At 43.4% G+C, this 17,339-nt stretch overlaps 1 protein-coding gene across 4 annotated transcripts in view; it reads right to left on the bottom strand.

The window, feature by feature from the left end:
• UHRF2 (ubiquitin like with PHD and ring finger domains 2) overlaps nt 1–17,339 on the bottom strand; it is a 178,420-nt gene that overhangs the window by 64,440 nt on the left and 96,641 nt on the right. For all 4 annotated transcript variants that reach the window (XM_077817655.1, XM_077817653.1, XM_077817654.1 and 1 more), the window contains one exon: nt 12,051–12,160. In XM_077817655.1, the coding sequence (XP_077673781.1) occupies nt 12,051–12,160 (110 nt within the window). The remainder of the gene's footprint in view (nt 1–12,050; nt 12,161–17,339) is intronic.

Genomic DNA, 17,339 nt, shown 5'->3' with positions numbered 1-17,339 from the left:
ATGCTGGTTCTTGACTATGGGTACATATCATTCATGAGAAGAAAACATCCAAAGCAGTACAGAAAACCAAGTGGTGGAAGTTTAATGAAGCTAGCAAGGCATTTAAAACTAAAGTATTGGAGATCTCTTTGGGAGGATTAAGAGAAATACATTCCGGAGGGATCTAGCCAATCCCAGTGGTCTGTCTCTGGCGCACATGATGCAAACGATGAGAGCTCGCATAAGTGATCTTTTTCAGTTGATACTGCTCAGTATGAGGTACAGCTGTCCTTTGCTCTGTATATTGTAGAAGCGGGTGAAAGGGATAGAAATGCACAAGACTAGCTGTGTTTGAGTGTGCTCCCCATTCCACAGTGAAGCTAAGCAGTGTGACGGAACAGTGTGTTAATGCACACCAAGATTTCACAGGAATCCTCCAGAAATCTCTAGGAATCTTTCCTGGAGGTACTCGCCGATCCTCTGCCAAAGGTTCCTTGGCAGAGCTGCTTTGTTCCTTCCCCCATTGTAGGAAACTTTCCAGCACCATTCGGCAATCACTTGTGCAGGGACCAAAATGGCACGCAGGTGAGCAGCATACGGATTGGGTCTGAACCTGCAAACGTGCAGTAGATGCACCCCTGCATCCTTGCTTACCCTCAGGAGTCAGATATCAGCTTCGATAACCATTGCCTGGCCTGTGGAAAATGGTGGCAGAATTTACAATATTGTCCCTATTTGCCTTCACTGATCCCCTGAAAACATCACCTACACCCCACCCGGGCAGAACTCACCATGTTTAGGCTGTTTGCAGAGTTGTGTGCTTGCCAAGGGTCAGTGAGAAAGTAATTGGTAGTTACAAGAAGTGTATTTTACTGTAATGATTTAATGCTGTGCGTGAACTAACAATCATGCTTCTGTGTATTGTTTCTTGTGCTTCTGCAGATGTAGCCTTCAGGGGAACCCCCTACACACCAGCGGAGTGCCTTCTCCAGATAGACGGAAGCGACCAAGTTGTAGCAAGGAGAACATGTTCTGAGAGGTGCTCCAATCCCCAGAGGCCGAAAAAAGTGAACCCAGGGAGGGGAGAGAAAATGAAAGGCAGAGTAAGAAGCACATTCTAAAGGCCAAGAGTGAATGAGAAAAGTGATGGAGGAGCAAACAGAAATGTTAAAGTCCCTGATCACCCAACAGTCAGAATAGATAAGTGCTTTCCCCCCCGCCCAGTCCCCGCAGCTAATACAGAATTGTTTTCCATGCCCTCCCCAAAATCCTCCCACATATTCCTTACGATTAACCGGAATGTCTCGGTGCCCCGTTCACACTACGCCTTTGGACAGCTTCCAAAATTATATCTGGACTTATGCACAGCTCTGAGAGCCTACGCTGCTCTTCACTGTTTTCTTCCTTCCCACCGTGCCTTTTGCGTGTGTTGATTGGTGTTTAATAAAAACAAACTCTCTTTAAGAGAGCTGCTCTTTATTTATGTCTTACACACAGCGATTGCCACTGGTAGCAATACACAAATGCAATTTAATCATTTGCTTAGTACAAATCCTGCTTAGGAATCACCACAATTTTTAGGCAAAACAAGATAATTGAAGTTAATGAAGCATGGCAGACTGCTGTATAGAAATGCACCATAATTGGTACTCATTATCAAAATAGTGTCCCAAAGCCTCCCTGATTCTAATAGCCCCCCATTGTGCCCATCTAATAGCCATGGTATCTGGCTGCTCAAAATCAGCAGCCAGGCAATCTGCCTCAGTATTCCACCCCAGGGGAAACTTTTCACCCTTAGGCCTGGTCTACACTACGAGTTTAAGTTGAATTTAGCAGCATTATCTCGATTTAACCCTGCACCTGTCCACACGACAAAACCCTTTTTTCGACTTAAAGGGCTCTTAAAATCGATTTCTTTACTCCAACACCGACGAGGGGATTAGCGCTGAAATCGGCCATGCTGGGTCGAATTTGGGGTACTGTGGACGCAATTTGATGGTATTGGCCTCCGGGAGCTAACCCAAGGTGTTCAATTGGGACCACTCTAGACAGCGCTCTCAACTCAGATACACTGGCCAGGTATACAGGAAAAGTCCCGCAGACTTTTGAATTTCATTTCCTCTTTCGCCAGCGAGGCAAGCTCACCTGCACTGGTCACCATGCAGAGCTCATCATCACAGGAGACAGCACTCTGAGCTCGGATACATTGGCCACGTGTACAGGAAAAGCCCCGGGAACTTTTGAATCTCATTTCCTGTTTGGCCAGGCGAGCTCATCAGCACAGGTCACCATGCAGAGCTCATCAGCACAGGTGATCATGCAGTCCCAGAATCAAAAAAGAGCTCCAGCATGAACCGAAGGGGAGGTACTGGATCTGATCGCTGTATGGGGAGAGGAATCCATGCTATCAGAACTACGTTCCAAAAGATGAAATGCAAAAACATTTCAAAAAATCTCCGAGGCCATGAGGGACAGAGGCTACAGCAGGGATGCAACACAGTGCCGCGTGAAACTTAAGGAGCTCAGACAAGCGTACCAGAAAACCAAAGAATCAAACGGACGCACTGGGACAGAGCCCCAGACATGCCGCTTCTACGCTGAGCTGCATGCAATTCTGGGGCGGGGGTGGGGGGGCGCCACCACTACCCTACTCCTGTCCGTGGACTCCGATGATGGGGTACTCTCCGCCATGCCTGAGAATTTTGCGGATGGGGAAGATGATGATGATGAGGAGGAGCTTGAGGAGAGCACACAGCACACCGTTCTCCCCAACAGCCAGGATCTTTTGCTCACCCTGACTGAAATACCCTCCCAACCCAACGAAGCCAGAGAAGAGACCTCTGGTGAATGTACCTTTTAAAATATAATACACGTTATAAAAGCAAGTGTTTTTTAATGATTAAGTAGTCCTGAGGACTTGGGATGCATTCATGGTTAGTACAGCTACTCATTTCCATTTGAATCTCATTTCCTGTTTGGCCAGGCGAGCTCATCATCACAGGAGACCATGCAGTCCCAGAATCGAAAAAGAGCTCCAGCATAGACCGAACGGGAGGTACGGGTTCTGACCGCTGTATGGGGAGATGAATCCGTGCTGGCAGAACTCCGTTCAAAAAGACAAAATGCCAAAATATTTGAAAAAGTCTCCAATGGCATGAAGAACAAAGGCTATAACAGGGACCCGCAGCAGTGCCGCGTGAAAATTAAGGAGCTCAGGCAAGCCTACCAAAAAACCAGAGAGGCAAACGGCCGCTCCGGTTCAGAGCCCCAGACATGCCACTTTTATGATGAGCTGCATGCCATTCTAGGGGGTGCAGCCACCACTACTCCAACCCTGTGCTTTGACTCCATCCAAGGAGTGGCAGGCAACACGGAAGTGGGTTTTGGGGCGAGGAAGACGATGATGAGAAAGAGGTTGTAGGTAGTTCACAGCAAGGAAGCTGAGAAACTGGTTTCCCCAACAGCCAGGATCTGTTTCTCACCCTGGACCTGGAGCCAGTTCCCCCTGAACCCACCCAAGGCGGGCTCCCAGACCCTGAAGGCGGAGAAGGGACCTCTGGTGAGTGTAGCTTTGTAAATATTATACATCATTTAAAAGCAAGTGTGTTTAATGATTAATTTGCCCTGGCATTCGTGGCCAGTACAGCGACTGGAAAAGTCTGTTAACGTGTCTGGGGATGGAGCGGAAATCCTCCAGGGACATCTCCATAAAGCTCTCCTGGATGTACTCCCAAAGCCCTTGCAAAAGGTTTCTGTTCTTTATTCCGTTCTTTATGGTAGGACACTTTACCATGCCAGGCCAGTAGCACGTAATCGGGAATCATTGCAGAACAAAGCATTGCAGCGTACGGTCCTGGTGTTTGCTGGCATTCAAACAACATCCGTTCTTTATCTCTCTGTATTACCCTCAGGAGAGTGATATCATTCATGCTCACCTGGTTGAAATAGGGTGGTTTTAGTAAGCGGACATTCAGAGGTGCCCGTTCCTGCTGGGCTGTTTGCCTGAGACTACACAGAAATCTTCCCCACTGTTAGCCACGCGGTGAAGGGAGGGGTGAAGCCATCATCCCAGAGAATTGGGTGTATGTGTGTGCCTGCGGGGGGGCGTTAGTTGGGTTTCTGCTGTACGTGAACCCGGAAACCACAGCCCCTCCTTTTAAATTGCCAACCCATTTTTAATGGGCAACCCAACAGCTACTTCGTATGGGAAATGATGGCACTGCTGTTTGACGCCATTCCCACATGTTATGAAGCTTAAAGAAGCCAAAAGACTGTGGCTTACCATGGCTGCCTGCAAGCCAAATTCCGCTGCCCGGCCCTGCGTGAGTGATCTCTCACAGCAAACTGGCATACCCTCAATAAGAGGCAAAATGCGAGCTTGTAATGAAAGCACATGTGCTATGTAATGTTAATAGCAAGGTTTACCGTGAAAGAGTATACCCATTGTTCTATGTAATGTTAACAGCAAGGTTTACCGTGAAAGAGTATACCCATTGTTCTAGAAAATGTGTCTTTTTAACTACCTCTCCCCCTTTTTTTTCCCCTCCACCAGCTGGATATGTTTCTCCTTCCCAGAGTCTAGCAAAGACTAGAAGGCGAAAAAAACGCACTTGTGATGAAATGTTCTCTGACCTCATGCTGTCCTCTCACACTGACAGAGCACAGCAAAATACATAAAAGCAGACAATCTCAGAGTGCAGGAAAACACAATATGGCCGCGAGGAGAGGTGGCGGGCTGAAGATGGTAGGTGGCGTCAGCTTCCTGAAAGAAGGCAGGAGTCAGTGCTCAGGCTCCTGTGGGATCTAACTCATATGCTCCAGCATATGGTTGAGCTACAGGAAAGGCAGCAGGAGAAAAGACTGCCGCTACAGCCCCTGTGTAACCAACTGCCCTCCTCCCCAAGTTCCATAGGCTCCTCACCCAGACACCCAAGAACGTGGGGGGGGGCCTCCGGCCACTCCACCCCAGAGGATTGCCCAAGCAACAGAAGGCTGGCATTCAATAAGTTTTAAAGTGCTGTGTGGTCTTGTCCCTCCCTCCTTCACCACCCCACCCGGTGCTTCCCTCCTCCACCACCCCTCCCGGGCTATCTTGGCAGTTATCCCTCTATTTGTGTGATGAATAAATAAAGAATGCATGAATGTGAAGCAACAATTACTCTATTGCCTCTGCAAGCGGTGATTGAAGGGGGGAGGGGAGGGTGCTTAGCTTACTGGAAAGCAGAGTGAAACTGGGAGGGGTGTAGGGGTGGGGGGGGTTGGTTTCCACCAAGGAGAAACAATCAGAATTTTCACACCGTAGCCTGGCCAGTCATGAAACTGGTTTTCAAAGCTTCTCTGATGTGCACTGCACCCTCCTGTACTCTTCTAACCGCCCTGGTGTCTGGCTGCGCATAATCAGCAGCCAGGCGATTTGCCTCAACCTCCCACACTGCCATAAACGTCTTCCCCCTTAATCTCACAGATATTGTAGAGCACACAGCAAGCAGTAATAACAATGGGAATATTGGTTTCGCTGAGGTCTAACCAAGTCAGTAAACTGTGCCAGCACGCTTTTAAATGCCCAAATGCACATTCTACCACCGTTCTGCACTTGCTCAGCCTATAGTTGAACAGCTCCTGACTACTGTCCAGGGTGCCTGTGTATGGCTTCATGAACCACAGCATTAAGGGGTAGGCTGGGTCCCCAAGGATAACTATAGGCATTTCAACATCCCCAACGGTTATTTTCTGGTCTGGGAATAAAGTCCCTTCCTGCAGCTTTTGAAACAGACCAGAGTTCCTGAAGATGCGAGCGTCATGTACCTTTCCTGGCCACCCCACGTTGATGTTGGTGAAATGTCCCTTGTGGTCTACCAGTGCTTGCAGGACCATTGAAAAGTACCCCTTGCGGTTTATGTACTCGCTGCCTTGGTTCTCCAGTGCCAAGATAGGGATATGGGTTCCGTCTATGGCCCCACCACAGTTAGAGAATCCCTTTGCAGCAAAGCCATCCACTATGACCTGCACATTTCCCAGAGTCACTACCTTTGATAGCAGCAGCTCAATGATTGCGTTGGCTACTTGCATCACAGCAACCCCCCACAGTAGATTTTTGCCCACTCCAAACTGATTCCCGACTGACCGGAAGCTGTCTGGTGGTGCAAGCTTCCACAGGGCTATCGCCCCTTGCTTCTCAACTGTGAGGGCTGCTCTCATCTTGGTATTCTTGTGCTTCAGGGCAGGGGAAAGCAAGTCACAAAGTTCCATGAAAGTGCCCTTACGCATGAACAAGTTTCGCAGCCACTGGGAATCATCCCAGACCTGCAACACTACGCAGTCCCACCACTCTGTGCTTGTTTCCCAGGCCCAGAATCGGTGTTCCATGCCATGAACCTGCCCAATTGACACCAGGATGTGCACATTGCAGGGGTCCGTACTTTGTGAGAAGTCTATGTCCATGTCCTCATCACTCTCATCACCACGCTGCAGTAGCTACTTCCTCAGCTGGTTTCGCTTTTCTTGCAGGTTTTAGTCCTGCATATCCTGCTGGATAATGCGGGCAGCGTTTACAGTGCTCATACTTGCCGCAGTGATCTGAGCGGGCTCCATGTTCCCAGTGCTATGGCGTCTGCGCTGAAAAAAGGCGCGAAACAATTGTCTGCCATTGCTCTGATGCAGGGAGGGGCGACTGACAACATGGCTTTCAGGGAATTAAAATCAACAAAGGGGGTGGCTTTGCATCAAAGGAAAAACAGAATGGCCCCCTCAAGGATAGAACTCAAAACCCTAGGTTTAGCAGGCTGTTGATTTCATGGAGGGAGGGAGGAGAAAATAAAAACAACACAAATCTGGTCTATTTCTTGTTTTGATCCACTTCATCTATTTTTATATATCTTGCTGGCAGCAGACCGTGCAGTATGACTGCTGGCCATTGTCGTCTCCTGGCTGCTCATTAAAAGACGATGCAATAGGATTGCCGGCAGGACTGAATTGCCATGAGATGAAACTTAAAAGGGTAATGACCTGGCTGAGTCACTCCCATGTTTGCCCAAGTGCTCCTGACCTCTCCGAGGTCGGTTAAAAGAGCACCCTGGAGTACGTCGACGATGGCTACCAGTCATACTGCACTGTCTGCTGCCAAAAGGCAATGAGCGGCTGCTGTGTAGCAATGCAGTACCGCATCTGCCAACACCCAGGAGACATATGGTGACGGTGAGCTGAGCGGGCTCCACGCTTGCCGTGGTATGGCGTCTGCTCGGGTAACCCAGGAAAAAAGGCACGAAACGGTTGTCTGCCATTGCTTTCACGGAGGGAGGGAGGGAGGGAAGGGGGGCCTGATGATTTGTACCCAGAACCTCCCGCAAAAATGTTTTTGCCTCATCAGGCATTGGGATTTCTACCCAGAATTCAAATGGGCGGCGGAGACGGCGGGAACTGTGGGATACCCACAGTGCAACACTCCGGAAGTCGACGGTTCCCTCAGTACTGTGGACGCACGCCACCGACTAAATGCTGGATAAATGTAGTAAGACCATTTATGTAGGGACACGCACAATCGACTATATAAAAACGCTTTCTACAAAACCGAATTCTATAAATTCGACCTAATTTCGTAGTGTAGACATAGCCTTAGACTCATAAGTATTATGGAGTGTGCAGCAGGCTGCTATGACCATGGGAATGTTTTCCTCAGTCAGGCCTAATCTGCCATAAAGGCAGTGCCAGCATGCTTTTAATCTGCGAAAGGCACATTCCACAGTCATTCTGCACCTGCTCAGCCTGTTGTTGAAGCACTCCTTGCTGCTGTCCAGGTTTGCTGGGTAAGGCTTCCTGTGTCATGGGAGAAAGGAGTACGCTGGGTCTCCCAGAATCACTATGGGCATTTCAACATCCCCTACTGGAATCTTCTGATCTGGAAATAAAGTCCCTGCTTGCAGCTTTCTGTACAAGCCAGTATTCCTTAAGATGCGTGTGTCATGTACCTTCCTGAACCACCCCGCGTTGATGTCAGTGAAATGCCTACGGTGATACTCAAGCGCCTGCACACCATAGGGAAGTATCCCTTTCTACTGATGTACTCCACCACAAGATGGTCTGGGGCCAAAATGGGAATATGCATGCCATCTATTGCCCCTCCACAATTAGGGAATCCCATTGCTGCAAAGCCATCCACTACTTCACACACATTGCCAAGAGTTACTGTCCTTCACAGCAAGATGTTCTCTCACACTTGCATTGACTCTGCCTCAACAGCGTACTTCCTGACTCCAAACTGATTTGCGACCAATGGGTAGCAGTCTGGAGTCACCAGCTTCCACACAGCGATCGCCATGTGCTTCTCCACTAAGAGGGCAATTCTCATTTTGGTGTCCTTGCACTGTAGTGCTGGGGCGAACTCCACACAGCTGGGGGACTGAAAGGATACATCATTAAACTGAAATCTTCATTACATTGTTTAGATGTGGTATGTCTTATAAGTGTATATTTAGGGCAAATGGATTGAGTATTTCCAGGTTTACTATAAACTCAAAATCTGGGAAACTAAATGGGGATGAAACAAAGTAAAATAATTGATGGAGGGGATGGGGAAGAAGATGAAAAAAAGGGCTAAGCTGAAGGTGCTGGAGAAGGTATCAGGACTGATAGTGCCTCCGACAGAAAACAAAGTCACACTTCTCTGTTGAACTTTGCCATTTCAAGAATGCAAAAAGTCTCCAGGTCCAGTTAAGTGATTTGCTTGGTGTCAGGATCCCAAATATGGATGTGGTTCCGGTACATGAGAATTATGAAGGGGGCAGTGGTGTAGGGTAAATGCAAGTAAAGCAGATGTGCTAACTTCTTACAGTGTTGCCAAACTTAAGAGCTAAATTCCAACACCACAGTGACTGAATACCTTAAAGCAAATTTACTGTAGCCCATCTCTACCTTCTGTGGGGGTCTTCTGCAGTAGTGAGATCGGACACTTTTCAACTTTCTCTGCTATTAAAAAGCTAAGCATCTTACCCTCCTTTTTAACTTTCAAACTATTAGGGAAGGAAGGAAAGTAGTCTAACCCAACCTTTTGTCTAAGGTTCTTGATCTATTGAATTTAGCAGTCTTTCACACCACATTTTTGGTGTAATATGGAAAAATCATCAGCTTTTCCTTTCCACGTTAGATTTTTGAGTTCATGGGCTTTTTAAAGAATGAGTTCCTTAATACTACATTTTAAACATCTTACAGTTAAGGCCTGGGCCTTCGCATTTGGAGGGGGTTTTGGTGCAAGAGAGGTGTGGGCTCTCTCAATATCTACATTCTGATCCGGGGGAAGACACAAAAGCCCTAGCAGCATGGTGGATAAAAATTCCAGAGGCCTCCCTTTTTCCATCTCCTCTGGAAGACCCACCATTCTCAGATTGTTTCTCCTCAATCTTCCTTCCAGATCATTAACCTTCTCCTACAGTGTTTTAATAGCCATTTCCTGTTGCTTTAAGATTATATTCATGGTACTCCCCGTGTCTTCTAGCAAGGAGAGTATATTAGCAGCTTCCCCATAGTCTTGATGCCAAGCTTTGCAAATTAGCTTGATGTGTACTAGTAATATGTTTGATCTCAGTTATATCTTGTGATACAAATTCCAAGAGAATGGACATCATGACCAAAACCTTTAGCCAGTCCATAATTTTATCTAGTCTCAAAGGGGTGGACTCTCCCTGATCAGCCATCCTGGCCCCAGAAGGGCCGTCTGACAATATCTGTTTTTTAGGATTTTGTGGAAATGTTTGAGACAGTGTAAATCCTCCTATTATTAACAGTTTTATTCCTCTTTTTTGGTAGGTAAGTTTCAGATTTCTATTATAGGACTTTCATGCACAAGACTTTTTTCAGCACAGAATTTTTATTTTGATACTTAATAAATGTGTCAGGGAAAATTTAATAAGAATCTATTAAATGGAAAAATTCTGGCATTCTTTGGTTTTCCATCAAAAGTAGAATTAACTGTGCAGCTTGAGAAGAATATTTCTGCTCTCTACATTATCACTTTTGGAAAGGATAGGGACTGTGGCTGGTCTGGATGTATATATAGTAACACATAAGGAATACATTCCTTGACACTGTCTCCAGAACATCAAATTTAATTCATTTCATGGAACACATGTGGGATAGCCCCTTTCTGGATTTTGGGGCCTGAATCTGCTGCCTATTAGGTTACCTAAGGTCATGGCTCTTCTGAGCATACATATGGGTGCAAGCATCAAACAGCATTTAGCTATACATGTTTAACTGGAAATGTTCAAGTGCAGGTGGAAGCTAGAGGGTTACGTATGGAGGAAGTATACTTTATTATTACTTATTTATATAGCTCAATAGATGTGCATGGTGATTCACAGAACAAAGAGAGAGATTCCCTGTCCAGAAAAGCTTACAATATAAAGAACAGAGGAACAAGAGGGACTGTTTGAATTTAGGATGACAAGAGTGTTATATGGGCCACATGGGAAGCTAGCATTGAAGTCTTGGTGGTTAACATTTTTAAGTTATTAATCATTTTCATATGTTTAGCACTATAGCTTTATAGAAGAGCTTGACGAACTTTGTTCTGAGATGGTGTTGAGAGGAACGAACGCATGGGGGGCAGCATGAAAAAAAGTATGGAAGTGGCTGTGGGAGAAGAATATAAAGTTGGCATCCCGATTAGCAATCTGTATTGCGCAAAAGGATTATAAGCTCATCTGATGATTATATATGCTAAAGACTGTGATAAATTAAGAATTAATTCAGCAGATACACTAATGTTAATTTATTTCACTGCACAGCAGTAGGTATAATGTCACTGAGTTAAATGTGTGTCACATTTCCCATGGCCTCAAAACTGTTCTACAAAACCTGCAACTATACTCGTAAAACAAATAATTAGGTGAACAAATGCAAAGCAAATATAACTTAATTTTACATGTGCAGTTTTGGGGGCACCATAAAATTGTTCCTCAAATTGTCAGTTCACAATGAAAATATTTTTTTAAATATTTTCTGTTGCATAAAAATAATCTTAAAATGAAACTGACTAGAAATTAACTATGAACAAAAGTGAAAGTGACTGTATTTTCATTTGCCAATCTTGAGAAAAATGAGAACACCCGTAGCATAAGAAGTAAAACATAAATTATTTTAAATCCTTTCATTTATAAAAGTTAAGAGTAGGAAAGGAAATTTGCTTTTTTTAAAAACAGTGATATCTAACACTGTAGTGTACTGTGAAAGGGACAAAGAAACAGTGTGCACATTGTCTCTTGCATTAAAGAACAGCTGTGCAAAGGACCCCAAAATGTGGCTGCTTTTTGTCACAACTCTGACAAACATAATTCAGCAGCATCCACTAATGATGATGTCCTCTGCCTCTCATTCGCATTTCCATTAGAAACACTATTTTATCAATACCTTTTTCATTTGGGTAGAAATTTTGATTTTGGGTGAAACTTTGTTTCAAGCTTTGAGATAAGAAGCCAGTGTCTTTTCTGGTAAGGGGAATTTAGTGCCAGGAAGATTACAGGTAGCCAAGTGATGGCCCTGGAGACTGAAGTCCTCTGTTTATTCACAGAATAAGTACAACACAAGCAGTGCCCATGTAAGCTTCCTCAGACTACCTGCTAATGTTCTTTCACCCTTAGAGAATGTCAGGGCTGAACTGTAGCTCACACAATAGGCCCATTCAATCCTTGGCCTCTGCTCAGAATATAAACAAAGATGTCAATTGTGATGGTAGTTTTTGTGATTTGGATACCGGTCCACTAGGAATCATCTAAGGGCTATCAGTGGTTGTTCCCTATTTCCCTGCTTGTAACATTTTGAACTGATGATTTAATATGCAGATATATTACATCAAATATCCATTTCTAAGTAGTTCCATATAATGCATGGCTCAACAAAAAAGTGGCAACAGAGTCAAAGGGCTGTCTAATAATTACTATATTACTGACAACATATAAAACACACTTTCATTAAAATTATTGAATCTGCATTGTTGTATCATTCTTATCAACTATGATTTTTAAAATTACATATTCACATGTTTGAATACCATTCTCAAACATATAATGAAATAAGCATACTTTTGAAATCTCCATCACCAAATGTCAGTGGATAAGCTCCGGGCTTTTCAATCTTGTACATTTCTTCTATAAAAAGGATTTTGCAATCATTTATTATGTCTTCTGGGCCTCTGGAGGGGGGGGAAAAAGAAAAGTATATTTAACTTTGTTTCTTTGATTCCTGTTGCTGTAATTGATAAACCTTGAGGAAGAGCTATAGCTAATAATCAGTGCCAGTTTTAATTTTTAAAATCCATAGAATTTTGGACTGTAGCTGTATTTACTTATTGCTCATTTTAAGCCGTCACAACCATTACATGCAGCACTGAATAATTTGGTCTAAACTGACAATAAAAATTCAACATAACGATATAACTTTTAACAAAGCCAAAACAATAAATAATTTACATCAGCACAAGGTAAATTAAATAACAAGCTAAGGAGTATCATCATATTGCAGATCAGCTAGTGCAAATATCAAAGGCACCAACTGATAGTTCATTCATTGAAAGTATTTTTTTTAAGTTGTTTCTCAAACATTAAAATACTGTTTTGTTATCCAAAGTTAGCAACAGCAGACCAGACAAAATCAAAAGCTAGCAATGGCAGACCAGACAAAATGCAAAACACTCAAGAGGTACTATACATTATAGCAAACCTAAAAGAATTCTTATTGGCAATGATATAATAGAATTATACTGTTAGCAATGACAATGAATAGTGACTTATAACTGTGTTATAATATGCACTACTGAACTTAAACAGAAAGAAAAAATAATATGGTAAATAGTTTAAATTCTCATTGTACAAAAATCCTTTCAAACATTTTCAGTGTCTAAATGTTCAGGTTTCTTTTAAGTTTCACTTTACCGCTGACTTTCTTGGATTTCTAAACGTTTCAGAAAACTAAGGCCCCAAATCCAGCAAGAACAGATACAATATTCTAGTACATATTATAGTACGTATTCTTACACCCTTGACCACAGAGGGACTTTTTTTGACAGGTGTCACAGTGCACAAACTCCCAATGGTACACAGCTAGTACTTCAAAGAACAAAACATTCATATTAAATGGGTGATGGAGGCCATTAATGAGTAAAGATAAAGATTTTAATCTCATACCCCCTACTCCACTTAATTTTCCTCCCGCTTTCCCAACTGATTTTAACTGCGACGGGTGACTGACAGAAAACTTTAGTCCTTCACTGTGCCAAGTTGTCTTTTCAGCTGCTATTTGTGGATCTCTTGCCACTTTCAATTTTACAATATAAAACTAAATTAGGAATTGTTCACAGTATTACCAATTTAGAGCCAAATCCTGCAAGTACTTACTACTTAGCATAGTCCCATTGACTTCAGCGGGCTACAGCTATTAAATGGCTATAGGATCAAGCTGTTATACCCAAGAAGGGAAATTAGTTTCCTAATTGTAATTTTTATTTCTCATTATTGAGGGCATCCACTGATCTGGACATGACTTTATATTAGACCTGCTCATTCCATCACTGTGGAGGAAATCTGTGCTCCCTATCCCCATCAGAATTTAAACTCCCTCTGTTGGACTGCTGCAGCACCATATTCTGACCCCAGAAGAGGGCATCCAAAATGAAACTACATAAACAACCTGGTAGAAAATTTTAACAACACAGTAGACAGGATTATCAGAATTAAAAGAACAACACCTTTTAATCAAGAACATTATGATGTGTGTAAGGAGAGTCTATCCAGACATGGGAAGGTCCTTTCCATGAAAGGAAACTAAATTTTCTCTCTCATACACTGGCTAGACATTACCTATAGGAATTCTCTCTTACTGTTTCTACTTCCTGTGGAGCAAAAGAAACAAATACAACATGACATTTTTCTAGAGGGATTCATAGCAATGGACAATGTATGTACTCATATAATTTTATGAATTTCAATTGTATTTGATCGCATGGTTTAGCTTGAATGAAGCCCAAAATACCAAAAGCTCAATGAAGGAGAAAAAAATCATTATGATAGTGTTTAGGAAAGGAATTGCAAATTTCAAGAAGCCGCACTGCAAGTGTCAAAGTATAAAGTTTTATGGTTCTCTGTCCAAAACTCTGAAGAACCTTTTGCAGAGTAACTTTAATGCTTCCAGGAGGCATCTCAGTGGCTATTTTGCATGTCTGGTATACATTCAATCTGACCCAAATAGAGACTGAAGACTGAGGCACTGAAACACAGTTTGAGACCTCCTATGAAAAACAAACAATAGTAGCGGACTTTCATCACTGGCATAGACAGATTTTAAAACCCATTTCATGCCAAAAGTGTGACATTGCTTTTCTTACTGATGCTTAAATGTAGGGGGGAAAAAAGAGGAATGAAACAGATGGATTTAATTTGAATTCTGTTCATTTTTGGTTTTCTATAAGATCAGGAAATGGATTAAGTACCATCTTTTCAAGGAAGAATTGAAAATGGGTTTTTTAATTAAAAAAACTCATAGTTCAAAAACTCTCCTGCCTGAAAGTAATTGCTATGAGGAAACAAGGAGAGGCTTCCAGTCTAGGATTAAAAGGGGGTTTTGTAGGGTTCTAATGAACCAGGCTGAAAGTGCCACAGCAAAGGTACAGTGGAAGTCGCATCTTACACAGGGATTAGGTTCTAAAGTCAGCGCGTAAGGCGAAAATCGCGTATAGTCAAAATTACCCTTTAAAATCCCTTAAATTGCCCTAAAATACAGTATACTGTACATGGTTTTGTGTATACAACCCTGTACAGTAATATATATACAGTAATGTACAGTATCTAATAAAGAGTACATATGCAAAATATAATTTTACAGTACCCTATTTTTAATTACAGGGGGTAAATACAGGGGGCCATCAGGGCTTGATGTCGATCCAGGAGACAGAGGTGACGGAGAGCTTGGGTGACGAAGAGCAAGTCGTAGACGAAGTGGTTGGCTCTGGTTCAGCTCAAGAAGTTGATTGTGTAAGCTCATCTGCTGCTGGTTGTTTTTCCTTGAAAAACATGGTGATCAGCAACTGTCACTGTTGTCTCTTGAGCTGCTCAAACATTTCTTGATAAGGTCTCAAGTCGTCCATAATACTACGTGTGATTTTTTGAGGCTTCGTTCCATAGGGGGACAGTATTCGGAAATTAAATCATTCAAGTATTTCGTCGCTTGGAACACTTCATAAATTTTCTGATTCCAACTTGCTGGCTCTTCCTGTTCTTTGTTATCATCTTCGGCTTCTGTAGACTATTTTATCAGTTCCTCTAATTCTTCGTTAGTCAACGTTTCTCTATGGCTCTCAATTAATTCTTCAATTTCTTCCTCAAGGATGTCGACAAAGCCATCACCACCCACTTGCCTGGCCACCTGAACAATACCTCTCACTTCTTTGTCAATGGTCGGGAAACCCTTAAAAATGGTCGGGAAACCCCTAAAATTACACATTCTTTCCATAGGTTTCGCCAACATGCATTGACTGTTTCAGGCTTGACTGCATCCATTGTCTGTTTAATATAAGTGATGCAATTGGCAATGTTGAAGGACTTCCAACACTCCATCACATTAAGACTGGGATCGGCATCCATAACGCTACGTATCTGTGAGAACGTAAGCCTTGTGTACGTGGCCTTGAAACAGCGAATCATGCCTTGGTCAAGAGGTTGCAGGATGGAGGTGGTATTGGGGGGGGGAAGAAAGACTACTTCAACGTCGTTATGCACAAACTGGAGTGCCGCAGGGTGGCCAGGAGCATTGTCTATGATCAGCAATACTTTAAAGTCAAGTCCTTTCCTCTTCGAGGTACCGCCTGACCTCCGGAATGAAACACTTGTGGAACCAATCCAGAAATAATGCTGCTGTAACCCAAGCCTTTTTATTTGATTGCCAGAACGCAGGCAGGAGATTTTTGTTCTTGCCTTTTAGGGCATGGGGATTTGCAGCCTTGTAGAGCAAGCCCGGCTTTATTAAATGCCCCACCGCATTGCCACAAAACAACACAGTCACACGGTCTTTAGCTGCTTTGAAGCCACGGGCTTGTCTTTCTGATTTCAAAATGTAAGTGCAGTTGGGCATTTTTTTCCAGTCTCATCAGCATTAAAAACTTGTTCCAGAAGATAGCCCTTTTCTTCTATGATTTTCTTTAATTGTTCGGGGTAGGCTTTTGCTGCCTCTTCATTGGCAGAAGCAGCTTCCCCAGTAGTCTACACGTTTTTAAGGTTGAAGCAGTTCCTAAAACCGTTAAGCCGACCTTGGCTGGCTTTGAATTCCTTCTCATCAGAAGCCTGTCCCTCTTTGGCGGGAGGTTTGAACAGCACTTAGAGACTAAGAGCCTTTTCTCGCAACGTGTTGCCATTGATAGGCACATGTTTACGGTTCATGTCTTCCAGCCATAAGTTTAATGCTTTTTCAGTCTTCACTAAAGTCTTATCACGCACCTGGTTTATCACCTTAGCAGTTATTGGAGCACTTAATGCCACGGCTTGACGAATTTCTCTCTCTCGAATCTTGATGGCATGGATGCTAGATTCGTTGTGGCCATATTTACACACCATATTGGAGACCGACATACCATCTCCCAATAAGTCCAACACAGCCAGTTTTTCCTCCAGCGTTAGAACAGATCGCTGTTTCTTCAGCTGAGCACCAGATGAAGTAGTTGGCTTGCGCTTAGGGACCATGTTGTACGAAAAATACGTATCTTTAAACACTAGAATCACAGTCAGTGCGGCGAGATGATCACACTATGAGAGGCATGTGGGAACTGAGTCCGACTGAGGGAACAGCAGATTCATGTTGTCCATCTCACGCTCACTCCAGGGCATACACTCATTGAGTGGAATGGTGGGTGGAATCACCCGCACTATTTACAGGTATCTTGTTTTTTTGGTTTTTTTTTTGCCGAGCGCGTATAGTTGGATCTGCATAAGTTAAATGCGCATATATGTCGTCTCACCTGTAATTGTAGCAGAGCTCCAATTCTGTGGCTCCTTAGAAGGTCTCCATGCACATGGAACACCTTTTAACATGCAATTTAGTCCATTTACTCATCATCATAATGCAGTACAACAATCAGAGAGAAGCAGCTCAGTGGGTAGCTTCATTTGGAAAAGAAATAACGACCGGGAAGCTGATTCTCTCATTGCTGCCCCCCAATTTTTTTAAACATTTTTATGTATTTACATTTAAAATAAGAGAAGCTTTCCCAAGGATCTAGGTGCCCTAGTAAGTCATTAGTGATACAATAAAATCCTAGCAGCATCTATGTAATCATTTCAGCAGGTACTCTCTCTCTCACACACACACACCGCAACTCTTTTCTCTCT

Source organism: Eretmochelys imbricata, chromosome 5 (assembly GCF_965152235.1).
Source record: "Eretmochelys imbricata isolate rEreImb1 chromosome 5, rEreImb1.hap1, whole genome shotgun sequence".
In the NCBI taxonomy this organism is placed as follows: Eukaryota; Metazoa; Chordata; order Testudines; family Cheloniidae; genus Eretmochelys; species Eretmochelys imbricata.
The sequence above is the reverse complement of the archived record's forward strand: the minus strand, read 5'-3'. Positions and strand labels throughout refer to the sequence as shown.